At 31.6% G+C, this 17,773-nt stretch overlaps 1 protein-coding gene across 1 annotated transcript in view; it reads left to right on the top strand.

Moving 5' to 3' along the window:
* LOC134712201 (codanin-1-like) overlaps nucleotides 1–15,652 on the top strand; it is a 41,935-nt gene extending 26,283 nt beyond the window's left edge. The window contains exons 11-27 of the mRNA XM_063573518.1: nucleotides 2,898–3,057; nucleotides 3,288–3,353; nucleotides 3,852–3,995; nucleotides 4,346–4,512; nucleotides 5,463–5,544; nucleotides 6,588–6,683; nucleotides 7,008–7,062; nucleotides 8,538–8,665; nucleotides 8,963–9,163; nucleotides 9,723–9,805; nucleotides 10,130–10,275; nucleotides 10,590–10,759; nucleotides 11,306–11,404; nucleotides 11,894–11,957; nucleotides 12,575–12,720; nucleotides 13,103–13,210; nucleotides 14,804–15,652. Coding sequence (XP_063429588.1) covers nucleotides 2,898–3,057; nucleotides 3,288–3,353; nucleotides 3,852–3,995; nucleotides 4,346–4,512; nucleotides 5,463–5,544; nucleotides 6,588–6,683; nucleotides 7,008–7,062; nucleotides 8,538–8,665; nucleotides 8,963–9,163; nucleotides 9,723–9,805; nucleotides 10,130–10,275; nucleotides 10,590–10,759; nucleotides 11,306–11,404; nucleotides 11,894–11,957; nucleotides 12,575–12,720; nucleotides 13,103–13,210; nucleotides 14,804–14,971 — 2,083 coding nt within the window. The 3' untranslated portion in view covers nucleotides 14,972–15,652. The remainder of the gene's footprint in view (nucleotides 1–2,897; nucleotides 3,058–3,287; nucleotides 3,354–3,851; nucleotides 3,996–4,345; nucleotides 4,513–5,462; nucleotides 5,545–6,587; nucleotides 6,684–7,007; nucleotides 7,063–8,537; nucleotides 8,666–8,962; nucleotides 9,164–9,722; nucleotides 9,806–10,129; nucleotides 10,276–10,589; nucleotides 10,760–11,305; nucleotides 11,405–11,893; nucleotides 11,958–12,574; nucleotides 12,721–13,102; nucleotides 13,211–14,803) is intronic.
* Nucleotides 15,653–17,773: the final 2,121 nt, after the last annotated feature.

Raw genomic sequence — 17,773 nt, 5'->3', positions numbered from 1 at the left:
TAAAAGCCTTTAATATAAATTCACTTTCTTTACAGTTGTATTGATTTAAGTTACTGTAACTGTCTTATTTATAAGTAAGGATGCAGTATTTTTTGCAAAGAACCAATGCTATCCAAAAGAGTTCAAAGAATGAAAATGTATTAATAACTATAGGCCACTCTAAAGGTCGTCAATAATGAGAAATGTTAACGTTTGTACCATATACATGTAGACAGCTTTAACAGGCCCCGATATGAAACATATGGAACAATTCAAACAAACAAAAACTTACATGTTAATTTACTAAAAACAAATATGAAGGACTTAAACCAATAGAAAAATACTAATTCACAGGCCCTTGAAGTTGACATGGCATGGGTACTTAAAGAAATTAACAGAGCTTTCTGCATGTATATTTCATTATTTTAGATCTACAGTCATGACAGTTTAAGGTTGCAATCGTGAGAAAATATCCAAACTTTTTATGATAAACATGAAAAAGAGATTTTTGATAATTACTGACGAGACAATGGTTTAGTTTAATACATCAAAGCTGTGTTGAAATACATATTTGAAATAATACACGTCTATAACCTTTTTGGAATAATACACAGCTAAAGTTGCAAACTTTCCAGAGGTGCTATCCAGCACTTTGATTAGCTCACCTGGCCCAAAGGGCCAAGTGAGCTTTTCCCATCACTTGGGGTACGGCGTCCGGCGTCGTCGTCCGTCGTCGTTAGCTTTTACAAAAATCTTCTCCTCTGAAACTACTGGGCCAAATTAAACCAAACTTGGCCACAATCAAAAATGTGTGGCGTGACCCGCCAAACCAACCAAGATGGTCGCCATGGCTAAAAATAGAACATAGGGGTAAAATGCAGTTTTTGGCTTATAACTCAAAAACCAAAGCATTTAGAGCAAATCTGACATGGGGGTATAATTCTTTATCAGGTCAAGATCTATCTGCCCTGATATTTTCAAATGAATCGGACAACCCGTTGTTGGGTTGATGCCCCTGAACTGGTAATTTTAAGGAAATTTTGCTGTTTTTGGTTATTTTTTTGAATATTATTATAGATAGAGATAAACTGTAAACAGCAATAATGTTCAGCAAAGTAAGATTTACAAATAAGTCAACATGACCGAAATGGTCAGTTGACCCCTCTAGGAGTTATTGCCCTTTATAGTCAATTTTTAACCATTTTTCGTAAATCTTAGTTATCTTTTACAAAAATCTTCTCCTCTGATGCTATTGGGCCAAATTAATCCAAACTTGGCAACAATCACCTTTGAGGTATCTAGTTTAAAAAATGTGTGGCGTGACTCGGTCAACCAACCAAGTTGGCAACCACGGCTAAAAATAGAACATAGGGGTAAAATGCAGTTTTTGACTTACAACTCAAAAACCAAAGCATTAAGAGCAAATCGGGCAAGGGGTTAAATTGTTTATCAATATCTATCTGCCCTGTACTTTTCAGATGAATCTGACAACCCATTGTTGGGTTGCTGCCCATGAATCGGTAATTTTAAGGAAATTTTGCTGTTTTTGGTTATTATCTTGAATATTATTATAGATAAAGATAAACTGTAAACAGCAATAATGTTCAGAAAAGTAAGATTAACAAATAAGTCAACATGACCGAAATGGTCAATTGACCCCCTAAGGAGTTGTTGTCCTTTATAGTCAATTTTTAACAATTTTCATAAAATTTGTAAATTTTTATTAACATTTTCCACTGATACCACTGTGCCAAGTTCATTATAGACAGAAATAATTGTAAGCAGCAAGACTGTTTAGTAAAGTAAGATTTACAAACACATCACCATCACCAAAACACAATTTTGTCATGAATCCATCTGTTTCCTTTGTTTAATATTCACATATACCAAGGTGAGCGACACAGGCTCTTTAGAGCCTCTAGTTTTAGGAGTTAGGCTCGTTTGAACTTATTTTCCCAATATACTACTGCAACCCTTTGTCATCGCCACTCCTCTCAAACCACAAAACAAAATTTCATGAAACCTTTTCAGAAAATAAGAACATGCTATGTAGACAGGAAATTACGATTCAATTTTTTTTCTAGGAGTTAGGCCCCTTTGAAATTATTTGTTTCAATGTACTTCTGCAACAGCTCATTCCAACTCCTCTGAAACCACAAAACATAATTTCCATAGATGCCAACCATTACGATTTTTCCATAGTTTTTCTGAATTTGCGATAAAAACTACGCTATTACGGTCAAAGTCGAATAGTTATGGATTTCCAATCATCGCCGTTCAATTTTGTAAAACGCAGATTTTCATCATGACTTTTCCGTCCTGGTCCGGTATTAAGAAAACACCTATGTAATGCTTCCGGTTTCTCAGGAGTTATCAACCTATTGTTGGGTCCGAAGAGGCAAACTTGCATTTTATGAATTAGCTTTTCCCCCTTTCTCTACTCCTCCTTGACAAAATGAAAAACATCTGAACAATTAATGAATGGAATACATACTACAGATAACATGTTAAACGACAAATTTTAGTGCACATCACTTTGCAACCACTCGTCAGTAATTTTTATTGGTAAATGCACGTTTATGAAGGATTACTGAAAACTTTTCAAAAATTCAGAAAATTTGATAGTTTGTTACTGATTGTGTCAAAAGGGGGTTGGCATCTATGAATTTCATGAAACTTTGTAGATAATAAGGACAAAAACTATGTAGATGTGCATATTGACAGGAAATTATGATTCAAATTATTTTTCTTATACAATTTTTTTTTCTAACACATATTTTAATTTCTCCAATGACAATGAAAAAAATATCAATTCACTAACAAGTAATTACCAGACATCAAGGAAAATATACAAAAAACTAGCTGTGAATGTTTTTGCCTGATGACTTTTAACCTGATACATTGTAAATTATTTTCAGATTACAGGAAAGATTTATCAAGCCATCTAGTTCTGGAGGTCCTTGTCCAGAACCATCATTTCCTGGTTGTCAAGAATTCTTCCATAAATTCATTGTAGCTGCATCATGTCCTGTGTTTAACCAGCATCTTACCAATACTTTTGTAGGGAAAGTTTCTGAGGTACAGATAAGTAGCCTCTCCACAATATTCAATGGGAAAATCTTCTTTGTAGGATGAGTAAATTGTTTCAGGATATATATTTGGAAATTAAAGTTACTAAAGAAATCATTTGTTTAAAATTTACCTGATGAGAGATGTAATGTTAAAGATAATGGATAAAAATTCAGAAATGTAACAAACTTTTCATAAATGATTTTATCAAATATACTGCATCAACATCTATTTTATAGTTAAACAGTACAGATTTTGAGTCCAATTTGTCAGAAGAAACAGAAACAGAGCAAGAATCTGATGAGGTAATGTTAACATTAAATAATGATGTTGAAACAAGATCTTAAAATTGAAAATGGAAATGAGGAATGTGTCAAAGAGACAACAACCTGACCTTAGAGCTGACAACAGTCAAAGGCCACCAATGGATCTTCAATGCAGTGAGAAACTCCCTCTCGGCGTAGTCCTTCAGCTGGCTACTAAATCAATATGTACACTAGTTAATGGACGTCAAACTAAACTATGAATTATACACGAGAAACTGAAATAACAAAATCATACAAGACTAACAAAGAATGTTTTATTGTGTAGAGAGAAATACTTATTAAAAGATTTAACATGCAAGCACTATTTTGGGAGAAAAGGGTTAGAATGCAAGAATTTGTATCTATCAAGAGAAGAAAGAAATAGAGATAAGAGAACAAAATTGTTACATACTTTGTAAAATAATATTTTAGTAACCTTTTATAAATTTTTAAACAGAAAAAAAACTTAATGTATACTTCATGTATTGCTTTTTTCAGGACCAGAAAGAGAAGTTTATATCTATCTTACTTACATTAAAACTGGTAGGAAAGTTTCTAGGTTTTGTGACATTTCTACCATACAAGAACACATCTAAACTACCTGATGACACAGAAGCAGCCTATATGGCACTCAGAAAACATGTAAGTTGTATATAATCAAACCTTTAAAGAACTTTGACTTTTTGATGTAATGCTTTTACAATATACTAGTAATAGAGAATGAAAATAGAGACAACAATCCAACAAAGAGTTAAAAAAAAATGTGTGTAATTTTAATTGAATATTCAGTAGAAAATAAAGAATTTGTATCTAAATTAACACTATGACAAAAAATGCTTTGCAATCCAAAGAGCTCTTAGAATATATGGTTATGTGGTGACTTTGAATGCAGGAGGACTTGGATTCATCCCTAACTAGGTAAAACAGAAAAATTTAGACTGAAAATCATCCTTATTTCTCATCTGTACGAAAGGTTTTTTTTCTTATTTCAGGAACATCCACCAATAGATTTGCATGAATGTTTACGTGTTGCAGTTTACATGAAACATCTAACATTAACAGTTCCATGGGTAGTAGAGTTCCTAAGTATGATGGATTTAATGGCCCCAAATCTGGACTATTATCAACTTGTACTTTGTATGCTATTATTTATACACAGGTAACTAATGTTATCAATGTATGTAATTAAGAACTGCTCAAAATATTTTTTTAATTTGTGTTAATTATTTTTTGTTGGATACCAATTTTCGTGGGTTTTGTCGGTACAGCTGAATCAAATGTTCAACAAATAACCTATTTTTAATAGGCTTTCTATACAGAGATTGGCAAAACCACGAAATCAAATATCCATAAATATGCAAGTTTTCAGCAATCCATGAAATTTGTTACCCTTGGAAATAAATAAATCCACAGTATTGAAAAGTTGGTAGTTTTATAGATATGGTATAAAGTTAGTTTTTCGTTTTACAAAAAATGTATAAAATTTTTTGTCTTACAAAAAATGTATACTGTACATCTGATGGCAAATACTTCATTTATTTTCAGGGCAGGAAACTTAATTTGTCAATAAGTCAGAGATGTTCTTTCTTAGACAATGTTAGAATTATGTGACAAGGAAATATACAGGATAATCAGAAATACATGCCTGTAAATATGAAAAAGAAGATGTGGAATGATGGGCAATGAGACAACTCTTCATAAGAGGCTAATTGACACAGAACATTAACAATTATAGGGTCACTAAACGTCTTTCAACAATGAGCAAAGTCCATACTGCATAGTGGGTTTAAAAGGCCCCTTAAATATAAAACAATTCAAACGAGAAAACTGACAGCCTAATTAGTGTACCAAAAAAAAATGTAAATTAATAATGTTACACAGCAACCAATGACAACTTATGAATTACAGGCTCCTGACTTGGGACAGACAGTCACATTCATAAACTATGTGGCAGAGTAAAACATGTCAACAAGATCCCAACCCTCCCCTAATCTGGGACAACCATGAATAATAAAAGTACATCTGGAAAAAACAGACCAATTATACTAGTATATTTTGTGTAAATTTAGCGATAAATGACTGACCGTAATGACATTGTGTATATTTTAGGTTTATGTGGGAAGAGATGACCAGTAGTAATACATATTACAGTCATATCCTAGTCATTACAATGATCAGCTGGTTATTGGAGGTAAGACATCATATCTCAATATCATTTAGAGTCTTATTCTGGTCTTATTATTTTTATGTGATCAAGAGAACATGCATCATTGTAATACTGTAAATTCAGAAAATATTGCGTGCATTTATTATTGCGATTATGTCATTTTAGGCTTAAATGTGATTTTAATTTTTACGATTTTTAGAAAAATCCTGTTAAATTCATATAAAATATTTCAAAATGCGAGTTTAAATTATTGCGTTTACAACTCAGTCGCATTTTTGGCAATGATAAAAACCTCGCATTAATTTCTGAATTTACAGTAAAGTGATTTCCTTAAAATTGTTTTGAATACATGTAAGGATTTTATTACTATTTAGTGTCTTGGTGGCTGAGTGGTCTCAGCAGTCAAACTACTGTATCACTATCTGTCAACACTGAGGTGGTTAGTTTGTACACTGCAATTGGCAGGCAATCAAACTCCAACCTTAATTGATAAGGATTGTTGGTTTTCTTACCAATTATTGCAGGTTCTATCTGGGAACTCTCAGCTTCCTCCTCCAATATGAACTGACCTCCAAGAAACAGCCAATAGTGCTGAAAGTGGCATTAAAACATCATCTTATCAATAGTTATAGATTATTGATAATCATCTCAACAAGATTGGTTTTTCTCGCTTGCTTGAGTCGATACAGCGAAAGTGAGAAAAGCAATTGAGTTAAGATGACCAATGATAATCTGTTTATGACTATTTTACCTATGACAAAGTTGTCAATTTCATTAGGAACGCCACATGCCCCCTTAGTTTCTAGCTATAAATTTCATATCACTCAACAACAAAAAATGATACGAAAATATATGACAAAACTTTGAACAAGAAATATTTTGATAAATTATGTTTTGACAAAAATTATTCACATAAATTTATTTTAAAAACATTTACCAGGCATGCGCCGGAAAGTAAACATCAGTACGTTGATGGCTTTCTGTAACAAGAGAAGAAGAACTCTGCAGAGAAAGGAAAATTTTGTAAAAGAGCGATAATACTATTTATTTGGTGTTTTCTTTTACAGAATGCTGTGATACCAGAAGGATATTTCTTCTCTGACATACCAGAAAGTGTTCAGTCTATACTGAGTAAATCATCAAAGAAGTCTGATCAAACATTGGTAAGTTTTACATTTCATACATACTAGAAAATGTCAACACTGCTGGTGTGAGTCATTAAATAATCAGATAAAGACATTTAAAGTCTGATTAAACATTTCGAAGTTTTTCAGTAAACAAGGATTTTTTTTAACAGATTACTATATCAATGCATAAACCTGTTATGCACCTGGGTTAAACTAGAATATCAAATGGTAATTGCACCTTCTCATTTGTAGGGTTTGATCAAATTTTTGTTTGATTAAATTCCTTGCAGGTAATATTATGAGGGAAAAATTATGGACTGAAATTAATCATCAAGTGACAAAATATATTTATATTTGTAGGATGCCATGGGATTTATTGACCAGAAATTATATTACACATGTTGCCCTTATGTTGGTGAGTTCTCATAAAATGGTGTTATTTTAAATGGTGTCACACACTGAGCGTGGACTTTTTTGATCATTTGAAAAAGAATTTGGGATATACTTTGCAGTACTTAATGTGCAATAGATATAGGAAGATGTGGTGTGAGTGCCAATGAGACAACTCTCCATCCAAATAACAATAGTTCTGGTTCATTCAAATGAATTGAAGTCATGATGGTGTGATAAAATTTATACTATTCAAATAAGTAGATAAAAGTTGAAACACCATATAGCTCTAGACACTTTGTTTTATCTCAGACTATCAGTGTGACCTAAAGTACAGTTATGCATTAAAAAACCCTGCTGTATCATTTCTGCTTTATGGTTGAAAATTTGTTAAGTTGTAGATAACACTTTTAAAAAATGCATGATTTTCAGTCCCATAAACTTGAAAATGTGTATATATCTGAAACAAGTACATTATTTTTTGGAACTTGTCAATTACCGTAGATACTCGCTTATAAGTCGGAAGTTTGGGAGTAAAATTCAGAACCCAGAGAGGGGTCCCGACTTATAAGCGAGATCTAGCGACCAGAGGAAAAATCCAAGCTCGAGAAAAGTGGTCAGGAGTGAATTTCCTGGTCAAAACTACGTTTGTGATTACCAAACCTACATAAATCCCTAAATTAAAAGTTTTTGGCGAAAATAAATGACTACAATGCTGTCTTTGGGTTTTATTTGTTCTCTGTTAACCTTTTTCTGACAATTTGTGTTGAATTGTCGACTGTTTCCGGTTTGTGTATTGATTTTCATGGTCAAATGGTTTGTGCATAAACCCAAAAGAAAGAGCCAAGAACCAAAAATGTAAACGAGATTACAATGTACCAACTATGTAAAAGGATGTAAAAAAAATTAAGGTTTATATTGGTTTATGTTCGCTTTTCTCAAACAATAGGTTGTTAGTCATACCCTACAAAATCATTGAAGCATTACGTAAACAACACATGGCTAATCTGTAATCAAACATTGAACAAAACAACAGGAATAAATACATCTTTATTATTAACAGCTATATAAATTATCAAAATCAACATCAACTAAATTCAAATCAAACAAACATTCATGCAGAAAATAAATATAATTCCTGTATTTGCATTGGTTTTACCGGCTTTCAGTAACTGTCCTGAAGCTGCCAAAAAAAATGTCCCAATTTTGTCCGACTTATACGAGGGTCAAGACTAAATCCTCAAAATTTGGAGCTGAAAAGGGCATCCGACTTATGGTCGGATCGACTAATAGGCGAGTATCTACGGTACTGAGTTTTTATGATATACCATTTTATTTGTCCATCTGAGTATGTCTTGTAACCTTAAGTATCTATAAATTATTTAGTAAAAAGATGTTTTATAAAGACAAGATTCCTGCAATTCTTATGATTGTTAAATATCTTATTGTAACTGTCTACAATAAAAAAAAAATTTGCTATATGTTTCATTTGTTTTATAGGTGAAATAAAGACATTATTAGTAGAGTTTGCAATAGGCACCAGTAATAAAACAGCAACCATTAGGAAAATTACACCAGTGTCTGCTGAAACAGAGACACCACAGTCTGTTACTGATAGGCAGATACAGGTAAAACATGTATAGTAACTTCAAATGTATTACAGATATACGTTTTATACTTGTTATGGATCAGAAATGATAGGATTTTGTTAGCACTGATTTGCATATATATTTATGAAGAAACCTTTTGGTAAATGTGTTCATTATAAGATGAGATCATATTTATATCTGATTACAGTGGACACCTTTGAACTGTGATGGTGTACAAAAAAGTATAAAATTGTTTAATACTTATATCTCCTGTGAAGTTCATAAAATCTGTTTGAACATGTAAATATAATCTTACTATCATTATCTGTTGTACAGCTTCAATTAGAAGAGAACTTTTTCCACAACCATCCTGCCTCAATGAAGAGGATAGTAGACTTTGTAGCAGAAAGAACAGCATCAAACTTTATAAAGAAATTTAGATCTGCTGCTTTACAGAAATCCATAGCCAGCTGTCGGATAGCACTTCAGAAATTAATGGAAACTTATGCTAGTAGCTCGCCTAGTAGCAAGGCTAAGGTAAATTGTCTAAAATATTAAAATGTTTGTTTTGTTTATGAATTTATGAAAATGGATCTGACCCAAAGGACCATTGTCAGTTTATAACTGTTCTTTAAATCTCTGCCTCAATTATTACTAAAAAAAAATCAAAAATCAAGAATTCTAGAAAATTTACAGTTACTGTGGATTCGTTTAGTTTTGTTGTTTTCAATTCTTACAGATTCAGGAAAATTTGCATTTTTCTTAGATAATTGGTTCTTTACTGTTTAAATCAAAATCTGAGAACAAGCCTTAAGAAAAGTTATTCCTGTTCTACATTTAAAGTTTTGATTAGTCTTTACACACAAAACTATTAAATATTGGTGTCCACAAAATATTAATGAATCCACTACATGATCATTTTAAAAACAAATGGTTGATCTGCTTAAAAAAAAGAAATTTAAGAACACCTTGAAAGTTATGATTCGATTTTGAGTTCATTCATTGAAAACTTCCAGATAAATATTGTTTTGTCTTTATTTTTGGGTTGTTGTCAAAGTAAAATTTACCCCAAATATCTTTATATTCTTTTTTACAGGATAAACATCTGCAAGATATTGTAAAACTCTCAATGGAATCTGTGAGCCAGCTTAAATCTGTAACATTTGAAGATGCAAGTGGGTTCGTATAAATGAATAAAGAATTATCAACAGTATTAAAATTAAATGTATTAAAGAACTATCAGTAATTGATATACACCCATTTGGTTTTTGATCAAACAAAGAAAATATAGTGAAGGTATAAAATATTGTTCAATGATCAAATTGGGATAAATTTTCATAAGCATTGGGACTGGAAAATTTCTATGAACCAAAAAATTGCTGCAGATATACACAAGATTAAGACTTGGATCTATTTAGTGACTGACTACTTAAGAAAAAGAAAACCAACTGAAATAGATTCTATATGAGAAATTTTTATGGCTGTATATTCCTTCGAATTTAGGTTTTGCAAAATCAAAGTTGAAGCCATTATACCATTACTACTACCAGAGGAGCAAACAAAAGCTGTTATAGCTATCTCAGTAGATATCTCTAGGAGACTGGCTGAGGAGAGGATCAGTCAATGGATAAATAAACACATCACAGCGAGTAAGTAGCCAAGGAGAGAATCTATCAATGGGTTAATAAACACATCACAGCCAGTAAGTAGTGAAGGAGAGAATCTATCAATGGGTTAATAAACACATCAAAATAAGGAAAAAAACTAGGTTGAAATTATTATTTTAAATTGATGATTTCAGCAAGTAAGTTGTTGCTTAAATTTATAAAAGTTATTCTTGTAGAATATTGCAGTGAATTAAAAAAAAAACGTACATGCGGCTGAATTTGTTAATTTTAATAGGTTATAACTTTTGGGTTAGATGTTTAAGATGAATTTTTGTATGTTTTAATTTGTTCTTCAGATATGTACCAGAATGATTTACATACAGAATATGATAAAATTCTCAAGAGAGTCACAAACCCAAGTGAGTCCTGTCAGGTTGAACCAGTCAAGGAACCAGATTTTATATCAGTTGCTAAGCAACATGATGATAACGTCAGACATCCATCAGAAGTATTAATTGATTTAAAAGTAAGATCTTCAACTTTTATAACTTGTATCAATTCTTGAATTTAATTGAATGGAAAGATTTTCTTTTTAAATTTTAATTTTTACAGTAAGAAAAATTGCATATATATCTCTTCTGTTCATATATTAATGTATTTTCAATTTATTAATTTATGAAACTGTTGGTTGGACTCTTTAACATTAAATAGGGGGGAAAAAAATATTAGAGCATGTCTGGATGAACTCCACTTCACTTCAATATTTTGATCAGTATATTCAGTGAACTTAGTTGTACAGATAGTTTTTGTACAAAAGCCAAAAAGAAATGATTGTCCTCCATTTGTGTCTGCAAGCTAATTAGATGTCATATCATTTATGGTACCTTAGTAAGAATTTCAAACAAACATCAGTTTGGAAGCACAAAAAAGATAACATGATAACAGTATGTTTTTGAAATACTCTCCCAATTTATTTATAATGAACAGTGTATTATATGAATGGTTGTCAGTCTTGTGCTATCACATTGGGCAATTATTAAATTCTTCCACTGAAAGACGTTCTTATTTTTAGGAAGTTGTTAGAGAATTGTTTGTTAAAGGACATCATGTTGAATGGAATAAAGTATCGTTAACACTAATGGAGGTCAAGGATATCATCAACAATAGACAGGTATACATATAATGGGATTTAATGCTTCATAAATACTAATATATTCCTTTTAGATATAAGATTAAGAGTTTACCATATTGCTAATAAAAACACACATATAGAGTGTTTAGTTTAGTTCATGTGTATTTTATTTTTTTTAAGGGAAGGGGGTGAATCAGTAATTTCTTTTCAATAAAGATGCTATAAAAAATGAGTAAGGCTCTGTGTTGAAGGCCGTACATTGACCTATAATGTTTTACTTTTTTTTAATTGTTATTTGGATGGAGAGTTGTGTCATTGGCACTCACACCTCATCTTCCTATATCTATTGGAACTCACATTTGAGATGCTTGAATCAATGAATTTATGAATTTTGTTGTTTATGGCCAATGTTATTTGTCATAATGAATTTACATTACTACCTCTTAACTACAGGTTGTTCTCCTTACCATATTTATATTTCTACCTGACAAGCCTGATGTTAATTTGTTTTGCCATATTTTCCAACAGGATGTTATACCAAGTATATATAACTGTTTGGGAAGACTGGTATTTGATTTAGCAGTTTCATTAGGTAAGTTTCGATATATTAAAATAGTACTAGATTCTTAGATTGCTCACCTAGAAAGCAGGAGCAAGTGTGTTTGATCATTGGCTACTTTAAACTAAACAATTTAGAATAGATATTTACTACTTCTCCGCAAAGCACAGAGTATCTAGTAGTATAATGAAAGACTGGTCAGCTCAGATTAAGAATAATGTATATGGTTAGGGTGACATGTCTTCATGTGGAATGTGAAAAACTTCTGTGAATTAGCACATTAAAAATCTGCTGTGTCCCATTAGTTTAAGGCAGGGTTCATATTCATATTGCAGTAACATGTCTTCATCCTAAATATGCAAATAATTTGCCACTAGATGTTAAACCATCAGCATTAACATTTGATTTTGGTCAAAATGTGGAAGACTGAATGATCCAGGCTTTGTTTCATGGACACAGTGTCACACCAATTAAAGATTATTACAATAATTTATTTCAAATACTAAAAGTACAAATGAGGTAATTGACCATTTAAACAAATTATGAGTTTGTTTTTATGAGAATATTAAATGAATATTCATAAACTAAAAACTAAGGTTAAAAATTTGTTGTCAATGATTGTAAAAGCTCTTAAAATATCTACTTTACAGTGGCAAATGATACAGATAAATGGGAGGAGCTCCAGTTAGAAATGTTTATGTCACTATGGAAACAAGAGTTGAAACCAGTTACTCCATTTAACAGATGTATCTGTGCATTTATTGTACAGCTACTGGAAGATTCTAAAAATCCAGCGGTTTGTATAAATTTTGTATTTGAATTTCTTTACTGAGTCAGTTGTTTTTATCCGAGTATGAGCTGAAATGTAGGAACATTGAAATATAACTGTTGAGATCAATTAAGCCTGCTGATGACTTATACAATACTTGCATTTTAGTTTCTTGTATACAATTTGGAAATTAGTATGGCGTTCATTATCACTGAACTAGTATATATTTGTTCAGGGGCCAGCTGAAGGATGCCTCCGGGTGCCGGAATTTCTCACTACATTGAAGACCTGTTGGTGACCTTCTGCTGTTGTTTTTTCTATGGTCGGGTTGTTGTCTCTTTGACACATTCCCCATTTCCATTCTCAAGTTTATTGCAAATTTGTTTCATTTGTGTTTTTTTCTTTTCAGGAATCATGGAAAAAATATTCTCATTTACTTGCAACATTACTGAAAGAAGAACTACTGACAATTGAAGTTTTAGAGAAAAGTTTCCTTAGTTTAATTTCTCATAATCAGGTATTTTGTTTATGTTATTCTTTTACACTCTCATGTCTTTCTTAACTACATTGGTTTTGTCCGTAGTATGCCCTCTTTGAGTACAGGAGGTTAATAAAAACTAAAATAAACGTCATAATGTAGCATGCAGCATTTGAAGGTTGTGCAAACACAGATTAGCTCTGAGTCTGATAATTTGTCTGGCAGTGTAACATCTCTTTTTATTGATGTTTTTCTTTTGAATATACTTTTCAAATTTGACTGAGTCCAGTACAGAAGAGAGTTGGGATGTATATTGATAATTGTGTCAGTCAAGTAGTTTGTGTGTTTGTTGTTTTGATCTAGTATATATGTTACTTAGAAAATATTAATGTTACATTCAAAGAATCAGTAGAGTGGGGCGCTCATATTCGCCGTGGACACAATTTCGCCGTTTTATGATTTTGAGGTGTAAAAACTAAAAGGATGGTTGAAATGGAAGAAATATGCCATTAAATTATATTTTTATAACAAATATGATTATTTTTGAAAATGAGACTAAATTTCGGTACTTACGGCAAAGGACCGAAAAATGGACAACGATTTTCAGCCAATTTCCTGAATAAAAAAAAACGATTTCAAAGAATCATTCCTTAGTAATTTTTTGACTGATTGCCCTAAATTTCATTTTTTTTACACCTTTCAAATGTCTGCTATTTGTATATAATAAAATTTATTTGATAAATTTGTTTAAAGCTGCAGTTATTTGGTTTTAAATAGGTATGTAAAAACGGCGAATATGTGTCCCCTGTTGACAAAAAAATAGGAAATTTCATACACCCTTTAATCCAAATTTTCAGATGATTTTTCTCAAAACAGATTCTGTGGATTCTTTATTATTCGTTGGATACCAATTTTCGTGGATTTCGTGGGCACAGTAAAACCACGAAATTAAATATTCAACGAATGATAATTTTTCTAAAGGTTTGTATGCAGACTTCAGCAAAACCACGAAATTAAATATCCACGAATATGCAAGTGTTTCTTAATCCACGAAAATTGGTACCCACGAAAATAAATGAATCCACAGTATGTTTTCAAGCTAAGAATATTTTGCATTTGAAGTTATCTTTATATAGAAATATCAGTATACTTCAAAAACATAAAGACCTGAACATAAACTGAAGAAAACATGGAAAGATATGGCGAAAATGATCACCCAACTCTATAACATAATTCTATTGTGCACATTTTGTATTATGTTTTGGTCTGACTTGTTGTATGGTACGGGCCTCATACAGCCTTCAACAATAAGGAAAAATCAAACCAAAAAGTAGACTGAGAAAGCCCTAACCTTCACAAATTTAAGAGATTGTGCTAAAACACTAAAATATAAAAAAAAAATGTGGCAGAGTTCATTTGTTTTTAAAGGTTAAACAGTCTGGCATAACATGGTACAGTGCTGAACAAGGTATAAAAAGTAGTTGGAAAAGGCTTGACTCTTTAAATATGCACTAAGAACCCAAAAAACATATCAGAAAGGGAGAACACACAGTGCCAAATAAAGATTGATCACAGTTTTGAAATTGCTTAGTATTAAATGTCTTCTTATTATGTTTTTTTCATGTGTTTTAGAAGTGTTTAGAAAACCTATCCTACTGTATACAGTGTATAACAGAAAGTTTAGACGGTACAGAGATTGACTGTGATTTATCTGAAGTTACTGACTGGCTATTAACCCTGTCATGTAATCATGATGGTGACTCCAAAGAGGACAAACTTATATCAAGTGCTATTCCATAGATTTAAATAGAAATCTTAGAACATTGTCAAATATCAGACCAGCAAGTAGTTTTGTGATTGCAATGATAAAGACATCTAGATTTATGAATATTGCAGTTTCGAACCATTTGTTCATATGTATTTAAAGAAATTTTAGTAATATTTTGAGTTTTTGTAACAAGCTGCTTAACATTTTTTATGACAATGGGAAGCTCAATTAAATTCTAATTATCTCAGCAAGTATATAGCTAAGTAATTACAATCGGTGCTGTCATATGAAATAGTGCAATATAACGTTTTGTATACAGTGTTTTAACTGTATGATTTATTAAACATAAACATCTGATTTGTGTAGAACTTCCAAATGTATTACCATCTTGAGATAATTACAAAAGATAGAAATACTTTCATGAAAATCATGTCTCAAAATATTTATAGCTGCCAATTTATGAAATAGTTATTGATGGATGGTGTGTTTTGACATTTATATTTATTATGAATTACTGTGATAAGAACTGTACCATTCATATATTAACTACACAATTTGTAAATATATTCTTGGTTATTTTTATTTTTTGAGTCCCATGAATAATTTCAGTATTTAAGAAATAAGAATATAGCAAATTGGCATTAGCTGAAATAGTTATATGGGTTAAATATTTCTATAACAACACAACAGCTTCACTGACTTAAAATTAGTATTATAAACAGCGGGATCAATTATTTCCATGATTAGCTTAAAGGCCATGTGAGCTTTATCCATCACTTAGTGTCTGTTCTGAAATAACTGAAGTGTATGATGCATTAAATGTCTATATTTTGAAAAGGTAAAACAAAATAATGAAATGTGCAAAAATGTTCAGTGTGTCAAGATCTCTATTTTAATGCAAATAGATTTATTTTTACAATGGCAGATTAGGCTTGTTAAAGGGCCTTAATAAATTGCCATATAGAAATATAAAGATGTGGTATCATTGCCTTTAAGAAAACCAGAAACCAAATGAGGGTAAAATTAACAACAAAAGGTCATAGTATGATATAAAAGGCTTGAAATGACAAAAATGAAACATTTCAATCAGGAAAACTAGTGGCCTGTTTATATACACAACAAACGAAAAACCAATATAATATACAGCAACAAACCACTAGATTGCAGGCTTTGGACAGGCACATACAGAATGTGGAAGGTTACAAAAAGTTTGCTGATCCAAAACCAATCCCCTAGACTAGAAATGTGGTGTTGCAGTACAACAGTTAGTTCATAGCCAATAACAGCACTTATCTAAGACTAAAATATCGATGAGTACACATCCAATGGAATCAAAAAGTGACACAGGTATGCTGTTGTCAGTGTCGTCAACAATGTATAAGTTTCTGATTAGGACTAGTTTAGTGGTGAACCCCTTGTTGTAGGTCAATGATATTTGGTATACTGTTGAATTAGCTTTGGCACGTCTCATTTCAGTGTTGACATGCATATCAATTATGTGGTGATTTTTATAAATTTCCTGTTTACAAAACTTATATTTTTTCGTTAAACTAAGGATTTTCTTATCTCTGGAATAGATTACCTTAGACGTATTTGGCACGACTTTTTGGAATTATGGGTTCTCAATGCTCTTCAACTTAGTACTTTAGGCTTTCTAAATATTTTGATATGAGTGTCACTGATGAGTCATATGTAGAGGAAATGCGTGTCTGGCATACTAAATTATAACCCTGGTACCTTTTGTTATCTATTATTCGTGTGTTTCTCTGTCCTATATGTTCTACTATTTATAGAGATTATTTGGCCCTGCTCCCTTAGCCATGGTCTATCGACTTGGAAACTTTTGCTTATTTTACATGAATTAGTTTGTGATTAGGTCAGTTTCTGCGAAACCATTAATGGTAGATCAATGATATATGATATGCAGTTGTATCAGCATTGGCATATCTCATTTCCATGGAGACAATTTGGCCTAGCCCCCTTAGTCGTGGTCTATTAACTATGAAATTTTTGCTTAGTTATCATGTATTAGTTTGTGGTTAGGTCAGTTCAAGGGCAACCATTAGTGGTAGGTCATTGTTAATTCGTTTTCAGTTGTACAATCAAAAGAACATCTCATTTCAATAGAGAATATTTGGACCCCTCCCCTCAGTCATGTTCTATCGACTTTGAAACTTTTGTTAAGTTTACAGTCAAGATCATAACAAACACGAAAAACAACTAAAAGACCAAGCAAAACAAACTCCACCTAAACGGTGATGAGCTCAAGTACTGCGGAAGGGTGAACTGATCCCTTGCTTGTGAAATTGTCGTTTTATTCCTACGGTTATAAGTTATATCAAGTGATTAGGAATCAACTAATAGTGGTTTGGTGATTGTCATTTATTTATCCTCTAGATGTCTCAAAATTCATAAATCATCGACATAGGTCATGTAAATCTTCTGTAAACGGGTCAAATGATAATTTTAAAACACCAGTAGTGGTATTTACCATATGTGGATTCTTAAAATTTCTAAAGAACTTCTGGATAATTTTAAATCTTGGTCTATTTCTGAAATTAGTTCTATCAAAATTTTGGATTTTTCAACCCTTTATACAATCATTCCCCATGTGAAATTGAAAAATCGCCTGAAAGAAATAATCCACAATGCCTCTCAACATAAAAATAGTAGCATACACTATTAATTTATTTCTTTGGGATATTATAAAACAACTTTTGGGAATAGTAAACAAAAGGGTAAAACATGATACACAGAGGAACACGTGATTAGTATGCTGAAGTTTCTAACCGACAACATTGAATTTCGAGGTAGACTTTTTCAACAAATTGTCG

Source organism: Mytilus trossulus, chromosome 3 (assembly GCF_036588685.1).
Source record: "Mytilus trossulus isolate FHL-02 chromosome 3, PNRI_Mtr1.1.1.hap1, whole genome shotgun sequence".
Lineage (NCBI taxonomy): Eukaryota > Metazoa > Mollusca > Bivalvia > Mytilida > Mytilidae > Mytilus > Mytilus trossulus.
Note: the sequence above shows the minus strand (reverse complement) of the source record. Positions and strands in the feature narration are given on the sequence as shown.